The sequence below is a fragment of the Pristis pectinata genome, chromosome 4, assembly GCF_009764475.1.
Source record: "Pristis pectinata isolate sPriPec2 chromosome 4, sPriPec2.1.pri, whole genome shotgun sequence".
Classification (NCBI taxonomy): domain Eukaryota; kingdom Metazoa; phylum Chordata; class Chondrichthyes; order Rhinopristiformes; family Pristidae; genus Pristis; species Pristis pectinata.
In genome coordinates this window covers 76,182,073-76,200,655 of record NC_067408.1, presented here as the reverse complement: position 1 = coordinate 76,200,655, position 18,583 = coordinate 76,182,073, and the positions used below count along the sequence as shown (strand labels likewise).

Below are 18,583 nucleotides of genomic sequence, written 5' to 3'. Positions count from 1 at the left end.
CCATGGCACTCCAATTACCCCTCTGCTATTTTGTATGGTCCTAGGCCAAAGATTTGCACACGTTGGTGGGATGTTGCACTTTTTTCAACGAGGTTGTGAGAACAACCTTGAATTGCTTCCTCAGCCCGCCTGGTAATTTCTTGTGGCAAAGCTTGGAATAGTGTGTGTTTCAGGAACCTGGCATCAGACAGCAGGCTCTCAGAACAGCAGCATTCTTGGAATCACATTGATCAAACAGGAAACGATGGCCAGACAATTGGCTTAATGTTATAATGGTGCTTTTAATTTATTTACATCAACTAGAAAAAAGATAGGAACTCTTTAGTTTAACTCAGAGGACAAAATCACAATTCTCTCAGTGCTGCACAGGATTGTCAATCTAGATTTATATGCTCAAGACCTAGAGTAAGGCTAATTATAAATATTTAAATTAAAGTAGCTGAGCCATGACTAATACAAGACTACTTTGGGTTTACATGTTTGTCTAATGGTAATTCAACACCTGCAGAAACATCCTACCCATATCCAAACTGTTTAGATAATCAGTAGATCTCCTCTCATTCTTCTTAGCTCTAGTGAGTAGCAGGTGATCATTTTACTGATTTATTGATTGCACTCATCAAAATGCTATGAAATATGTCTGCAGCTAGTACTGGTAATAATCATGATCTCATCTTCAGAGTCTAGGCCATCAGAAAGCTTGATAAGAGGCTATGCCATCAGCAAAATGCATGTTGAGGTCATAATCAGCATAGGACCAGCACAGCCACTAACAGTACCAGTCCCTATCAATTGACACTTGCCTCACCTTCCTTCCATTATGTATCAGATGATAACATGAGGTTATGTCTGAACTATCTCAAGCAATGCCACCTCCAGATATAATGAACACCAGTTATTTGGGAAGAACAGTTTAGCCAACAGGGAAAAACTATTAAATTCCAAATGCTAGACTATCCTTGATGCTGGATATCAATATTACATTTTAAAATCATGTTATTTTTTGCATCATAGCAAACAATAATTGGTTTCTTGCCGATTTGAATGAGACCTACACTGGGAACAAAATGACTGCTAAATTTACATCTGGTGGTTTGAGAATAAGTCCCCTCAAGAAATAACTTGCTGACATGCTTAAAAGGGAAAGCTACTGTTGTGACTTTAGAGATTTTTTTTGAGGAAAAATTATAAAATGCTGTTCTTCCCAAATATCTGGTGTTCTTTATATATGGATGTCACATTGCATGAGATAGTTAAGGATATAATTGATACTCATGGCATCATCCTGCACATCAACATCAAAACATGATGAAAGGAAGTTGAGGTTAGTTTCAATTTATAAGGACTGGTACTGTTAATGACTATGATCCAATGCTGCTTATGGGCTCAATGTGCCAGCTTGGTGAAGGAAGTCAGACTGAATAGAGATAACAAAAGATGTTAATGATAATGATTCGGAATCAAGTCTCAGTAAATCAACGTGTTACTTAAGACATCAGAACAAGTCCCTTTAACGCATCAAACAACATGTATTAATATCATACATTTAATGTGGTAAAATGTCCCAGACTTGTAAAAACTAATATAACTTGTATGAAAAGTAGCAGAATGTTTATTTTTAATCATTAATCAGTGGAACCAAGGAAATACATTTTGGCACAGGCTACCCCAAGAAAATGAATGTTGTATTTTATAGAATTGTTACCCAATATTAACATATAATTAAAACATATATCATAAGGTACTTATACCATTAAAGGTGGTTAAATATATTAATTGATTCAGTATTTTAAAAGCTATACTGTAGCAGAGTTTACAATATAGAAATGTGCTGCAGAATAGAACTTGACTGTTGACATTTGATTTGAATGAATTTTCACAAAAACCCTAAAGGAGAGCTGCATGTTTATGGTAGGATCCAAAAATTCACATGCAATAAAAACTGAAAAACAAATTTGTGAAAACTTCTTAAATGTGGATAATATTTTTTCACATCCATAAACAAAGAACATTTACCAATGTATCATGACAAAATAGAGCTTAGTCCACAAATACAGACAGCTTTATTGCTTAATTGTTTTCTTCTAAGACTTCCTCTGAAATATTGCTCTGACAAATTCCAATCACTCCCCAGGCTATACCAGATCCATTACTTCCTGTTGTAATGCTTTCTTCCTTATCAGCTTTGCCTGAGTCATCTTCATTCTGGTGAAGCTTTTAAAAATATGACCATGCTTTCAGTAGTGAAATTAGACATTAGAATATCTAGCCAAATTCCAGTAATTTAATATTTGACTTTTTCTTCCAACTGAATAACATACAGACGGGGCCATCATCCATTGCTGCAAATGATAATGGTATTTTCCCCAGGTAATTGTCCAGACACATGCTTTCAAACTGTGTTGGCATGGTAAAAGCATGGGAGTTTTCTCTGAATTTAAGGTTTAAGATGAATTATTATTACAAATAAACAAGAAGCACATTCAGGGCATGATTTTTTTTCCATTCAGAAGCGAGTAGTGTTTTGGAAAAGAAACATACAAGTAAATTGGACTGTGTCAATAATGTTTTCACTGTAAGAGTCGCTGTGTTAAAAGTGGCCATCCCTATGATGTGGATGAGCATTATCCATTGTAAAAGTTATGAATTGGTCCATCAACTGAAAAAAATGCACAAATTACTGATGTATTAAAAGACAGCTGAATACTAAATATCATGCATCAATAGTCAATTAGCTTTCAACATCTGCAGTTCTTTGATTTCCAAATGACTTTATTTTACATTTCAACAATGTAACTACTGAGCCTCGTACCTACCACCAGAGTGCGTCCAATAATAGAATGAATTCCTGTCAGATGGAAATGGGATACCGCCACATCCAGCTTGGCTAAACCATCTTCACTTGTGTTTACAATACCCAGGTCACCTGCATGTCTACAGCAAGTTGAAAATATTTTTCTTTAAAGAATCATATAATTTCCATAGGAAGAAGGAAGACAGTTTAACCTATTGTATTCATGCTACCTCAGATTTATTGAGATAGTGCCATAATCCAACATTTTTTCCCACATTTAAATTTATATTCAACAATTTTATCTGTTTTCCTTACAGCAAGTTCTATTAGCATCACTATTTCCACGACAGTATTTTGTGGTCTAAGATAGGCCTCTATGGAAAATAAAAACTTTTGTACTTAGTGATTATTTTAAATGTATGACTATTAATCACTGATTGCATACAACAGTAACTGCAGGCCTGAGAGACCAATGCTGATTGAAGTTCCTGAAGGTCTTCTGTTCTTTACTGCGTGCTATTCTTCAGTCCTCTTATCAAAGCAGCACATGCAGCAGCTGAAAGAAACATCTTCTAAGCCTTCCTTAAATTGGTGCCTTTCCATCAACAGAGAAAGGCATGAAGCATCTCGACTTTTTTTTTCCATTTTGTCTACTGCTAGATTGCACCTGTTGCAGTCAGGAGAACTCCGTTTCCCGTACACTTTAAGAGGGGATGCAGCTCCTCGGCCTGCATCTCCCAAAAAAAATTTAATGAAAACAAACTGGAGGCCCAGGATGCTGAAACCAGACTTCCTGGGCCTTCATTCTCTTCCACTTTCTCTTAACAGCTGCCATATTTTACAAATCAACACCTCAATTAAATATGCAAAATCAATACACATTTAAAGAAATTGTATTTTAGCTTTATTTTCAGCACTGCCTCTCAAATAGAACTCACCTCTTGTCTTGTTGCATCCCTTGCATTTTGTTGGTTGGAATGTAAAGAGGTCCTGCACTTATCCAATCTGAAACAAATAATTTACAACAAGTGCTTCCATAAATCTAGAAAGCTCAAGTTTATTTAGAGGAGAATATGAGAACAGCAAGTATTGATAAAATAGCCTTACAACCATTTACTGGTTAAGCTACGAGTTTAAGCATTTGCATCTTTAACATACATTTGACTACAAAAAAATTGGATGATGATACCAGGAATTTCAAGATCAAAGCAAAGCTGGTACATGCCCCTGTTTCTCAACATACCTGCACATACATGCTCAAGCCTGCTCCTCAGAAAATGCAAGAGTCTAAGTGACTGAGACAAAATGCCACTTGACACATCAAGAAAGAAAATGTGAAATGCTCAAGATGTAATGAAGTTGTAGAGGGTAAAACTACTTACAGTAAAACTCTGGTAATCCACTATCTGCTTGGTATTGGTATTGGTTTATTATTGTCACTTGTACCGAGGTACAGTGAAAAGCTTGTCTTACAAACCGATCGTACAGGTCAATTCATTACACAGTTCAGTTACATTGAGTTAGTACAGAGTCCATTGAGGTAGTACAGGTAAAAACAATAACAGTACAGAGTAAAGTGTCACAGCTACAGAGAAAGTGCAGTGCAATAAGGTGCAAGGTCACAACAAGGTACATCGTGAGGTCATAGTCCATCTCATTGTATAAGGGAACCGTTCAATACTCTTATCACAGTGGGGTAGAAGCTGTCCTTAAGTCTGGTGGTACGTGCCCTCAGGCTCCTGTATCTTCTACCCAATGGATACCTGGGTGGGTGGGGTCTTTGATTATGCTGGCTGCTTCACCAAGACAATGAGAGGTAAAGACAGAGTCCAAGGAGGGGATGCTGGTGGCCATGATGTGCTGGGCTGTGTCCACAACTCTCTGCAGTTTCTTGCGGTCCTGGGCAGAGCAGTTGCCGTACCAAGCTGTGATACATCCAGATAGGATGCTTTCTATGTTGCATCAGTAAAAGTTGGTGAGAGTCAAAGGGGACAAACCAAATTTCTTTAGCCTCCTGAGGAAGTAGAGGCGCTGGTGGGCTTCCTTGGCCGTGGCATCTCCGTGATTTGACCATCGTTCGGAAATCCTGATGGTTCGGCAGCTGGCTCACCAGTGCCAATTTCCATGCTCTAACAGAGCAGGGCCCTTATTCCCAGGCTCTCTTTAACTCATCAGGGCCCCATCTCTAACACTCCTTTGAAATTCACCTGGCCAAGTGGAAAATGTATTATATTATGGAACCATGGGTAACATGTTGAAGTATTAATTGTAATAATATCCAAAAGTCTGGAAAAAAATAATCGGCCAGTAGGGCACAAAAATCCTGAGCATACTGGATTAACAGAGTTTTACTGTAACTAGAATATCATAACTAATGTCATTAAATTACTATTGAACATCAAGATCTATCAGTCACCTTTAGAAACCACTTCTCCTAATACAACTGTGGTGTAGATTTTGATATCCCTTGCAAGTTTAATTTCATTCTTCTTTTTCATAGCTGGTATCTCATTATTGTGTTTTTTAAGCTCTCTTAACTTGCGCCTTTTTTCTTGATATGTTTACCAAACTGTACCAATTTGCACAGGCTCAGGTTATGATTTAGAGGCCACATCCTTTAACTCCTGTACTTAGAATACAGGAGGCTGGGAGACTGAAGCCACAGGATCAGGCATGTTTACTCAATAGCAGAGCAGGTTCCAAGGGCCATATGACATAATCCTATTTCTGTTTATTACATTTTATTAAAATTTAGTACCTGGTATTTTATAGACCAGTCTATTCTTTCCAATGCTATTGATCTCAAAACGGACCACGTGACTGAACTCATCTTTTCAAGTCAGTTTAAGATGTCTCTTACCCTGACACAGGAGGCAGCCTCTTGCCAAAATGTGCCAATATCAGCATTCTGGCTATCCTTCATCCTCATACTTATAGTACTGCTGTAAAATGGACTAATTTTCACAGATCATCTTCCAATATTTCAATTTGAATTCCCTAACTCTGAACACTTTTGGTCACTCCAAGCCCATTTTGGTCCTAAAATCTAATACCATGTCACTGAAATTTGGACCTCCTTGTTTAACCAACTTACAATTCCAGTTCAGCAACTGACCAAATTCTCAACTTTTCACTTTGTTTAGTACCACTGCAGTCCATTTTTTTTTCGCCAGGCAGGATGTCCAATGACTGGACTGTATTCACTGACGAAGAGGAGTTCACCAAATCATTTTTGGCTTTCTCCTAGCTGGTTTGAGATCAAAGATGTTGTACTCTATAACAGTTACTGATCAAGCATTACAAAATCTCTATTCCTTTCAAAGTTTACAGTGCATTGAAGAGAGGAGAAAATTATAAGACATTAGGACAATGAATAGAGCATTCAAGTATAGCTGCAGAAACTTAAAAAAAAGTTATTAATTCAAAAGCTGTGGATTGCTCTAATTGTTTTTGAACAGAGTAGCTTGCTGGGTCATTTCAGAGGACAACAAAGAGTCAACCATATTACCAGGGGTCTACTCAGGGAAGGGGGGGGGGCAAGGAAGTCAAGGTTCTTACATTGCTGAATCAGATGGGTTTGTATGTTTGAAAATAAAATTCCTTTGTTTCACAATCATCATTGCTGATACTAGTTTTTTTTTATTTAATTCCAGAATTACCTGACTACTTGAATTTAAATTCCCATCTGTTACATTGATTTATTTCAACCGTCAGGTCATTAGTCGGGGATCTTGGATTCTAGCTCATTAACTTAACTCCTATACCCCACAAAGAATCTACAACAACAACTTTTGTTCTTTCTGTAACTACTCAAGCAGGAATGTTATACATATTATACCGTTCGTTATGTCACCAAAACTATGAACGTGGAGTCCATGCTTTCCTGGGGGCAGTCCAGAAAATTCTCCTTTTATGGTCAAATATCCACCTTCCTACAAAAAAAGCAAAACACCACATGCTAGTATTGGTAGTCAGTTTAACGAAAGCTGTTTTTATGCCTTGAACATTAGTGACAATGCAGCAAATGCTAGAGATGACTGGTATACATTAAAATGCTGCAATGGTGCACTTGGAACTATATCATATCTGTACATCATTTTAAATTGAATTCATTCAAAATGTGCATATATCCACACGGGGAAAACATTCAGATTTAGCAATTGACATCAGGAAAGAGTTTTCACACCAGTGTGAAAATAGATTAACAGTTGAGAATAAATTACTGCAGTGCCATAAGAAACACGGTCAAGATATACAAAGTTCACGCAAAATACCAAAAGTGTCAGTAACGTGAAAAGACACAGAAAATGCAAATGTAAATCTAAATGAGAACTAATATCCTCTGCTTGAAGAGATTTGAGGGCATTGAGGATAACTACAAAGATGCATTCAGTAAGTTTTTTTCCCCCCAAAGGTGTTCACAAACAAATAAAACCATACAAACTGAGTTTGAAATACAGGTTTGAAATCTATTGAGAAAACCCTTATTCAGAAGTATTACTTGGTTGGACAGAAGAATGCATCTGAAGTCCTGTCCTTAAAATATAATGATTACTAGATCTTATTTTGAGATGGTTAGGCAATATATTACCTCAGATTTTTTGGTATTTGGATTTTTTTGGTGACCTTACAAAAATAGGTGAGGAGAATATAATACAAACATTTCAGAGAGGTTTAATGAGGGAGAAAAAGTTGACAAATGGAATATGATGTGGGAAAATGGGAAGGTGTTTACTGATTAAGAATGATAAAACAGATTATTTAATGGAGGAAAGCTGTGGCACAAAGGGATTCAAGAGGTCCTTACACATGAAACACAGGAAGCTAGCATACAAGTGCAACAGGTAATCAAGAGGGCTAACAGAATGCTGGCTTTTATTTCAAGGAGATGGAGCACAAAAAGTAGAGAAATGTTACTGCAACTGCACAAGGCACTAGAGAGACAGAAGGAATACTGGGATGAAGTTTGCTCCTCTTAAGGAATGATTGGAGACAGTTCACAGAAAATGCACTAGGAGATCTTGGGTATGGAGGGATTAACTTATGAGGAAAAGTTGAACAGATTGAGTCTGTACTTACTAGAGTTTAGAAGAATGAGAAGCAATCTTATTGAAATTGGGTAAAAGTTAAGAAGACGTTTCCCCTCAAGGGAGAGTCCAGGACCAGGTAACCCATTTAACATTGAGACGAAGAAGAATTTCTTCTTCTGAAGGGTTGAGAGTCTTTGGAATTCTCAAATATATTCAGAGCTGAATTTGATGTTTAAATCAGCAAGGGAAATTGAGGTTTATGGGGAGAGGGCAGCAATGTAGATTTGAGGGAATTTGGATTAATCACTATTTTATAGCAGAAGCAGGCTCAAGAGCTGAATGGCTCGCTCCTGTTTCTATTTCTTATGGAATCAATGCCAGTCACTGCTGACATTGAAGAATTTTCCAATATCGAGGTGAGTTTTACATCAATTCAATATCATCATCAAATCAGTTGAGCATCCAACCACAAAAATGAATTCTCACAGACAGATCAGGAAGGCAAAAAAGTAGAAATTTTAACTATTCATTTTTCCAGTGTTAAATGAAATTTCAACACAGGCAGCAGTGTCCACTGAGTGCACTATGAAGCGTGCAGTTTGGTAGGGTTCTTCAATGAGGCAAGGGCAATGTGCAGTTTTATATTTTTTAAAAATTGCAGTAAAACTCATTATCCAACACCCTTGGGACTTTACACTTGTATTTCACTTTATGTGTTACACAGTAATATAATACATTTCCAGTGAAGCTAGTGAGTTTAAAGGGAGTGGGAAATATAAAAGCACATCAGACCCAGCTTCTGGCTGCTCAGCCAAGAGATGAGAAAAGCTGGGCCCAGCTGCACTCAGGACCCCCAGCTCTGGCCACACACCCCAATGCACTTTGGATTCCCAGCTCACATTCTGAACTAATGAGTGAGCCAGATGCCAAAGTATCAGGATTGCTGAACAATCACTTTTACTGTACTTCAGTTTCTGCAAGCAGGAAGTGGCATAGCAGGGCACCTTAGATCTTGCACATCCTATCTCACCCTAGACAGCCAGAGACATAGGAAGTGTCATCAGCTGGAGGAGCTTGAGCAACATCTTAACACTCTGCAGCCTACCTTCATGGCTGAGTATGTCATGTTTAGCAAAATTTCACGATAGTCACCCCACAGAGCGCAGTAAGAGGGAAAGGGTGACTGCTAAACAGACAAAACAAGAAGTAATTGAGAATTGAAATTAGATGCTGGAAATCTGAAATAAAAACAAAAAATTCTGTAAATCCATAATAGGTCAGGCAATAACCTTGGACAGAGAAATAGTGCCACACTGCAGGTCGAAAACCCTTCAAAGCTTTGCAGTTCCGAGGAAGGGTCTGACCTAAGACATTAACTGTGCTTCTGGTTCCAAAGATGTTACTTGATCTGCAGAATGTTTCCAGCATGTTCAGTTTCTATTTTAAAAAAAACAGTAATTCAGAAGACCCCTAGGGGCATCTTGCTCAATAGTGTGCATTGGCTGAGCAAAGCTTCACAAGGAGAACAGCAAAACTGGAATGAAACACAGAAAATTAATGAATTTGAAAGACAGAAAAAGAAATTAGAAGTGAGATTGGAGGCTGACTGGGTTTTAATGCACATATCTAAATGTGAAGAATATCATGAGTAAGACAAATGAGTTGAAACTGGTCAACGTTTGGAAGTGATATAATAAATATTGTGGATACAAAGCCTTGAGAAGGGCAGGATTGCAAGGTTCTCTGATTTCAAGGTTCTCTGGCAAGACAGAAGGGAAAAAAAGGACAAGGGGTTAATAGTGACAGCTGTGAGAATGGAAAATCATCAAATGAGGCCAAATGCAATTGTGGAAATGTGACAAGGGAATGTAAATAAATGGGAGGACGTGGAGTGGTGGGGGGTAACAGAGGGACCTTGGAGTGTTTGACCACATATTATTGAAGTAGTTAGGGCACAGCTCAAATACTGCATACAGTTCTAGATATTATATCACAGGAAAATGAGGTGCGGAGGGGATTTACAAAAATGTTGCCAGAATTGAAAAACTGATTTAGCAAAAATGGAATGCAGACAGCAGGTGAATCGGTTTTCAAACAGTGGGAAGCACTTGACAAAGAAGTGCAAGAAGCTCAGGCTAGGCATTTTCCCAGAGGAAAAAAAAGGTGAGAATACTAGATCCAGAACCCCTAGATGAAAACGTGCATAGAGGACTGAAGTGGAAGAAAGATGTGATTACATTGGAGGTGATGCAGAGGAATTTTACAAAGATGTGACCTGGACTGGAAAACCGTAGATACAAGGAAAGATTCACTAAGCCAGGATTGTTTCCTATGAAACAAAGAAGTCTTTAAAATTATAAGGGGCCTAAATAGAGAAAGTATTAAGGACTTATTTCCCCTTTGCAATGTATTCAGTCAGAAACTAGGAGACACAAAATAATTGGTAGAAAGATTAGAGGGGAGATAAAGGAAAAACATCCTCATCCAAAGTGATTGTTGGAGTGAAATTCATTGTCTGAGAGGGTGATAGAAGCAGAAACCATCATCAGATTTTAAAATACACGGATGTGTCTTTGAGAGCTGCAGGGCGAGAAACTTAGTCCCGGAAGGTGAGATTAATTTGGGTAGCTCTTTTCCGACTACCACATTTGGTCCATTGTATGTACCTGTGTCAGAAACTATTATTATTCAATAAACATCAGAGGCTAAAACATCAAATAATATTTTAAAAACTAAAAAATATTTGTTCTAGTCTAACACGAGGGAAAATTACAATTCACAGAATGGACAGTAAACTTCACTAAACGTTACTCATGACAATATGTCAGTAAGAAGCCACCAGGATATTTTACAGTGAGACTACAATCCAGGAGTAATTACTGGTGCTTCATTTCTGGTTGAAAGATGACTGCCCACTATCCACCCACTGGTGAATCAAGACCCTTGCCAGTCCATTTGCATCATTGCTGAAATTTAACTTCCTGGGCCATGCTTTGGTGGGGACTTTCTTCCTTCATCAACCCTGGGGTCTGCTGAAATTTTTCAGCATACAGATCACTGAATGGCACAAGGCCTCCAAGTTTGGCTCTGGGATGGTACAGAGTCTCCAGCTCAGCCTGGAATTGGATGGTGGTCTGGAGTGGGAAAGAGTCTCAGTTGGAGAGCTGGTGTTAGTGGGTAATGAGTGGATGGTATTGAACCATTTTGAAAGATACTTAGGCCCACATTAAGATTGCATTTTTTTTTCTGATGATTGACACAATAGATTGTTGATACTTTTGGGGTGGGAATGGTTACGTGGCCACCCCCCACTTATTTGACACAGACAGCCCCAAAGATTTCTTGATGCTGGGTTTTTATCTGAAAGGTCAACAATTCCCCCACCACACCCACAGATGCTGGTCAACCCACTGAGTTCCTCCAGCAGATTGTTTGTTGCTCCAAGCCTTTCCCTGTCAGTCATCTGGGTTGAACGGCTCCTCACGGTCATGGGGGAGGGGTGGGGGGGGGGGAAGAGAGAGAGAGAGAGAGAGAGGGAGAGAGGGAGAGGGAGAGGGAGAGAGAAAGAAAATGGAGGCGAGGTGCAGGGCTGCTGTGAACTGCACCCCCCCCCCCGCCAAATCCCCATGCACTGATGATCGACTCGTGTTGCGGATATGCCCAAGACCCAACGTGCTGAATTCAATCACAAGTTCTGCAGGTTCATCGGTGTTTGCACATGTTGTGATTGCAGCCACAAACTCTAAAATAAAAAGCTGCAGATATCTAAAATTTGAAAGAAAAATAAAACACCAGGAAAACGACATCTGTGGAAAGAATTCTGACCCTCATCTTTCGACACATGCTGCCTGACCTGCAAAATTATCTGTCAGTCATAACCAATCAGAAGTAAAAAAGCAGAACATACTAGAAAGACTGGAGGTCAGGCAGAATCTGTGGAATAGGGTTAACGCTTCAGGCCAAGGACCCTTCATCATAACTCAAATCAGGTCATACGGCACTTTGAATTTTTATCAATTCAACTGATTCTCGTGGACGTGGTTTATAAAAAGTTGGGAAAACTCTGAAAATTTGAATTAATGGTAACTTTTGTAGTTCCACTTTAGGTTGTGCACGAATAGAAATCTCAAAGCCCGTTGTTGCCTTCACAACCGTGACAACAGCAAATTATTACACTTGCAAAATATGAGGCAACGCTGAGCTTCTTTCCGGCGCTAGTCATTGAACTAAATTAAATTAAATTTTTTTTAATTTTTTTAAAATGTTATTTACAGCATGGAACAGGCCCTTCCGGCCCAATGAGTCCGCGCCGCCCATTTTAAACCCAAATTCACCTACCCGTGTGGCTCTGCAATGTGGGAGGAAACCGGAGCACCCGGAGGAAACCCACGCAGACACGGGAGAACGTACAAAATCCTTACAGACAGCAACGGGAATTGAACCCCGATCATTGGCGCTGTAATAGCATCGCGCTAACTGCTACGCTACCGTGCATTTGGGAGTGAGTGGACGATAAGAAGTTGAAGACACCCGTACTGGGTGTTATGTTTGTTCTTCATCACGAGACAAACTTGGCGTGGGTTTGACATCTGAACATTTATTAAAACAACAAAAGGCTGCAACCGACTTGCAACAGACAGGCTAGCTGCTTTTCCCGCTCTTTCCAGCCACTTCTGTTCCTCCATGTGACCCTTTGCATTGCCTACTGGGAAGTGTAGTTCTTTATTATAACTACATAACAACACATAATAACACATCTTCCCCCTTTAAAAAAAAACAAACACAATACTTTGTCCTTATAAACCTGCCAAGAACCCTTGTCCACTCAGCAGCTTTCAATCAGTCTCTGAGGTGGTTTTTTTTAATGGTCCTTTTTGGTCTGGTACTTGTTTCCACAGGTGTGTTGCTTTCATTTGCTGCATTGGTGTTTTCCTGGGAACTCTGGTCCACACGTTCATTTTCTCCAATATGCTGGCCCCTTTGGTGTACTGACAAGAGACGGGTCACAGCCATGGGTTGGAGCTTGCGGTCGTAGATCCACGCAGTTCCTCCTCAGTGGTGTCCCTCGCTCCATCTGGATCTGGTTATGAATGTGGATTTACTTCCTCTTGCACAACTCCTTGCATGGACCATGTGCCAGAATCGTGATCTCGGATTTGCACTTGATCCCCAGGCTTCAAGACTGGTAGGCTTTTTGCTGTCTTGTCGTGATTCCGTTTCTGTTTCTCTTTCCCTTCCTCTTTAGCCTGTTTGACCTTGTGCGCTCCTCAGGTTTCAACAGGTTTTCATGTATTGGAAGGTTAGTGTGTATGCATCGACCCATCAGCATTTGGGCTGGTGAAAGGCCGTTCTGCAGTGGCGTACTTCTCTAAGTCATTAGACTTCTACGGAAATCCTCTCATCCATCTTGCGCTTTCTTCATGAGACCCTTCACCACCTTACCTGAACTCTCTGCGACGCCATTAGATTTTGGGTGATGTGGGCTTGAGGTTATATGTCGAAACCCCCAAACATTGGCAAAGGATTCAAATTCACTGCTCGAAAATTGTGGACCATTGTCTGATACTACATCACATGGAACTCCATGCCTCGCAAACACAGCTTTCAGGAACGTGATAACTGCTTTGCTGGACGTTGATTGCAGTGTCGCAACCTCTGGGTAATTGGAAAAACAGTCTGTTACAACAATATGGCTCTTCTCATTACAGTCAAACAAATCCATTCCAACTCTGAAATACGGCCTGTCTGCTACAGGGTGTGGTGTAAGTGATTCTGCTTGCTGCTTTGGTCTGTAGTTAAGGCATATTTCACATGAAGCAGTAGTCCGGCTGACGTCTTGGTTCATTCTTGGCCAGTACATCACTTCACGTGCTCTACATTTACATTTTTCTTCCCCAAGATGCCCTTCCTGTATCTTCTGGAGCATCTCCTTGCGTAATGACACTGGAATCACAGACCTGTTCCCTTTGAAGACCATATCTTTCACTACTGACAGTTCAGCTCTACATGCCCAATAATCATGAATACACATTGGACAGTCATCCTTTGCTGCTGGCCATCCTTTCCATATTGTATCCTTGAATACTTTCATTGTTTCATCTGCCTCTGCTGCTTTCCTAATCTGCTCTGTTCTATCCAGAGATACTGGAAGAGAGGTGACTATCATGTCAACATAGGCCTGTATATCTGCATTAACCTGTTGGTCACTCTTTTGTCTTGTTGACTGCTCGAGACAGAGCATCAGCAGCAAACATATATTTTCCCGGTGTGTAGATCATCTTCACGTCATATTTCTGCAGCCTCATCAACATGCACTGTATCCTCATGGGACAGTCATTCAGTGGTTTGGACATAATTAAGACCAATGGTTTATGTTCTGTCTCCACTTCAATAGCTTGCCCATAGATGTACTGATGGAACCCTTCACATGCATATATAGTGGCGAGAAGCTCTTTCTCCATTTGTGCATAGTTGGTTTCCGCACTTGTTAAAGCCCTTGATGCATAGGCCACAGATTGCCATTTGCCATCATGCTGCTGCAGTAGTACTGATCCAAGGCCCTGCTGGGATGCATCAGCTGATGTCCTGATACACCTTTCTGGATCATAAAACTTCAGCACAGGCTCTTCAGTTAGGACCCTTTTCAACATCTGAAAACACTCTTCTTGCTCATGAGACCAAATCCATTCATTTTGTTGCTCAAGGAGTAATCTAAGTAGTGCTGACACTGTTGACAGTCGAGGGATGAACTTGGCCAGGTAAGTCACTATCCCTAAGAAATGTCTCACCTCCTCTTTGTTTTGAGGCCTCTCCATGTTTTTAATGGCTGACGTCTTTCTTGGGTCAGGCTTCACTCCCTCTTCAGATATGACATCTCCTATGAAGGTCAGTGTCTTCACACCAAACTCACATTTCTCTTTAATTAATTTCAAATTGACATTCCTTGTCACGTCAAGCACTTGTCTCAGTCGAGTATCGTGTTCCTCCTTGGTGGACCCCCAGACGATGATGTCATCCATCATGGTCTCAACACCAGGTATGCCCTCGAAAATCACGTGGATGGTTTTATGGTAGACTTCTGGTGCGGACAGGATCCGATATGGCAGCCGAAGATAGCGATATCTTCCCTGTGGTGTGTTAAAAGTACACAGTCTCGAACTTACCTCATCAAGCTTCATCTGCCAAAACCCAGATGATGCATCGAGCTTGATACACCATTTGGCACCTGAAAGCCGGGACATGATCTCCTCCCGTGTTGGCAATTTAAGATGCTCTCTCTTGATGGCTTTATTGAGATCTCTTGGGTCTAGACATATCTGCAATGCTCCATTTTTCTTTTGCACAATGACCAGTGAACTCACCCAATCTGTTGGTTCTTCAATTTTCTGTATGACATTCATCCGTTCCATGCATGCTAGTTCTTGTTTAAGTTTATCTCTAAGTTGAAATGGAGCTTTCCTACATACATGGACAACAGGAGCCACTGCCTCATCTATGTGAATTTTGTGTACACTAGGTAAGCATCCGAGCCCCTCAAAGACATCTGCATACTCTTCCATGAGTGTTGTGTGGTCATCTTTGGTATGTAAAGCTACTATGAAAACTCTTTTCACTAGGTTGAGCTTTTCACATGCACTCAGACCTAATATTGGCTGCACTGTCTTTTCTACAATCAGTAGATGTGATTTTAAGTGCTGCCCTTTGTGCTTAAAGGTCACCATACGGCCCCCTTTTACTGGAACTTTCTCTCCAGTGTAGCCTGTCACTTCTAACTTCACAGGGTAAATCTTACTCTTTACTGTGAGAGTCTTATAATCATCCATGGATAACAGATTCACCTGAGCTCCAGTGTCAAGCTTGAATGGAATTACTGTCTCATTCACAGTTACTGGAACAATCCATTCTGTTTTACCAGCAGCCACAGTCTGTACAGAATCCACAAAGAATTCCTCCATTTTCTCATCAACTGTGTGCACCTTTCCCTTGTTAACCCCAGCTTTGCAGCACCTTGCAAAGTGATTCTTCTTCCCACAGCTGTTGTAGGACTTCCCATAAGCAGAGCACATCTTTGGAATGTGTTTACCTCCACATTTGCTGTTTGAGCCTTCCTCTTTGATTTGCTGTTGCTTTCAGAAATGCCTTGGGAGCTGCATCTCTGTTTTCACAGCATGTACTGTTGTGTCTGCTCTGTACAGCTCCTTAGCTTGTGCTTGTGTGGTTTCTGCTGACCTACACATATTCACCGCCTTTTCCAGGGTCAAATCTTTTTCACGCAACAGTCTTTCTCTGAGTCCGTTATCTGGAATTCCACAAACTATTCTGTCTTTAACTAGTGAGTTTCTCAAACCTCCAAATTCACAAGGCTTACTCAGTGTGTGAAGCTCAGCTAAGTATTGGTCGAAGCTAACACCTTGTTTCTGGTCACAGGAAAAGAATTTCTCTCTCTCAAATGTGATGTTTTTACTTGGGATAAAATACTCCTCAAGTTTTTCCATCAAGGTGCCCAAATCAAAAGCTGTCTCATCAATTTGAAAGCTGTTATAGATGTCCAAAGCACCTTCGCCAATCATGTGCAGAAAAATAGAAGCTTTCAATTTTTCATTGTTCCTTCCCACTCCACTAGCATCTAAATATATGTTGAATCGCTTTTTGAAGCGCTTCCAATTATCGGCTAGATTGCCAATAAACTGCATAGGCTAGGGAGGACTTAGCTTATTCATAACAGGAACTCTCGGCCTCTCACACGAATCTCTCTTGGCAAATCCGGTGACTGCTGAACTTCAGGAACAATGTGCTCCTTCGCCACGCCAGTCAGCTTTTTCTCCGTCTTTTTACAGCTTTTCTTTCGTACTCACTGAGTCTCTTTCTCAACTGCACACAGTATTCATTTACTTTCCTTGTTCAGACCTCACACCAACTTCTGACACCATGTTATGTTTGTTCTTCATCAAGAGACAAACTTGGCATGGGTTTAACATCAGAACATTTATTAAAACAACAAAACAATAGGCTGCAACCGACTTGCAACAGACAGGCTGGCTGCTTTTCCTGCTCTTTCCAGCCACTTCCTGTTCCCCCATGTGACCCCTTTCATTGCCTACTGGGAACTGTAGTTCTTTATTACAACTACATAACAACACACTAGATACTGGGAATCCAACACTGATGAGGTCTTCGGGATAATCCGTGGAACCTCTTGCCTGTTCAGCGTTTTATTGGGATCGATACGGGAGTTAAGACAGAGAAAAATCAAAGCTCCCATAATTGGTTTCCACGTGAAACTATGAGGAAAAGGGTTCTTTCTACGCAGCCCCTTCAAGAGGCAGGAATCAATTCCATTACAACCAACAGATTCAGAAAAACACCTCATTCAATCGACAGGTCAGGTTACTTCAGCACGGAATCTGGTGTGAGGGACAAGTGGAGGTCCCACGTTTAGCCCACGGTTTACCCAGATATTAGCCTTCAGCAAAATGCACCCCTGCCCGCCGCCATTCGCTTTGAAAACTCACATTCAATTCGAAGCGGACGACACCAAAGGCACGAAGGTAGCCAGTCAGTACACAAATAGCCTTCACCATGCTTTCTCAGCTCCACCCCAGCAGCCTAACGAAGGCACGCCCGCACTTGCGCAAAGCTCCGGAGCAACGAGGTCAGGTGTTAAATTTACTCGTCTCCAGTGAAGTCGTACGTTCTCATTTAGCTGGGCGATGAGATTCTTCGGATTTGAATTAAGTACCACCCTCTTGCATTTGGCTCAATTTTTGGGAATTCTGTTCGTGACCGATATTTATTTGCAACATAACAATGAAGATCCAGGAAGGAAGAAACGCAGCAGTTTCTCCGAAAAAGAAAACGGGCTTCGTCAGATTTTCTGGTAAAACAGCCCGGTTTCTTACTGGATACACTTTGCAGCGCCTGCGCTTTTCGAAGGTTCTACAGCAGTGAAAGGTTATTTTGCATTTTATTCCTATGAAATTGATAAACAGTATAAAAATGACGACATCCAGTTTGGAATTGGCCACATTTATTGACACGAATAACTAAAGCCTGAATAAAGAATTCAAATACCATTACTCAGTTACTTGTAAAAATGCCAAAAATAATGCCAGTTTTAAATGGAAACTGAGATTAAATGAGAATGTATGTCCATAAAACTATTCTGTAGAGTATTCTACAAAGTTATCACCCTCTCTGCATTTGATTTACTTGATATAGTGGAGACACGTTGTGAGTGCCAAATTCAATGTATTCAGCTGGGGGAAGTTCCTGTGCATTGTTGTTGCACCTGTAAAGATTGTTTGGATCCTCGTAGTAGGAAGAGATAAAAGGGTAGCCGCTGCACGTGAAGGGGAAGAGTTACTAAAGATGCAATAGCCATCCTTTACTTCCAGAACCTGAACATTCCTTCTGGTGAAGCAGCAATTCACTTCTTCCAGGCTCATGCACTACATTCAGTGCTAATGAGGTCTCCTCTCTATCAAAACCAAAAGCAGGTTAACCAATTTGCAGTGCACCTCCATTCAGCCTGAGCTTCCCACTGCCAGCACTTGAATTCCTTTCACAATCTGACCTTTCTTTTGCTTCCTGCAGCGTTCCACTGATGTTCACTGCAAGCTCAAGCAACATCTTTTTGTCTTTATTAGGTACATTACAACCCTTAACAGAATAGTGACAAATTGAAGTTGACATTTTCCTTCATTCCCCCCCCCCCCCCCCCAACTACACAGGACTGTACTTGTTTCAATGTGTCCCTCAT

The 18,583-nt window shown here is 40.5% G+C and overlaps 1 protein-coding gene across 2 annotated transcripts; it reads right to left on the bottom strand.

Moving 5' to 3' along the window:
- Positions 1–263: 263 nt before the first annotated feature.
- On the bottom strand, positions 264–17,462 carry LOC127569187 (superoxide dismutase [Cu-Zn]-like). Of its 2 annotated transcripts, none has more exons than XM_052013583.1 (5): positions 17,337–17,462; positions 6,633–6,726; positions 3,733–3,799; positions 2,817–2,934; positions 264–2,659 (listed from the first exon to the last, which is right to left on the bottom strand). In XM_052013583.1, exons 1-5 carry the CDS (start codon positions 17,403–17,405, stop codon positions 2,591–2,593), a joined length of 417 nt encoding a protein of 138 aa, XP_051869543.1. In that variant the 5' UTR covers positions 17,406–17,462; the 3' UTR covers positions 264–2,590. The 2 variants fall into 2 exon arrangements, with proteins under 2 accessions (XP_051869543.1, XP_051869541.1); XM_052013581.1 differs by having other exon boundaries at positions 1,618–2,214; positions 17,337–17,450.
- Between the last annotated feature and the right edge of the window lie 1,121 nt (positions 17,463–18,583).

Bases quoted from the DNA above. Each gene is read 5' to 3' on its own strand.
- LOC127569187 (XM_052013581.1), bottom strand. From the start codon at position 17,405: ATGGTGAAGGCTATTTGTGTACTGACTGGCTACCTTCGTGCCTTTGGT. The intron at 6,727-17,336 runs GTGAGTTTTCAA...CTTTTTTTGTAG, and splicing joins TCGTCCGCTTCGAATTGAAT to GAAGGTGGATATTTGACCAT. The intron at 2,935-3,732 runs GTGAGTTCTATT...AACTTGCTGTAG, and splicing joins GGGATGCAACAAGACAAGAG to ACATGCAGGTGACCTGGGTA.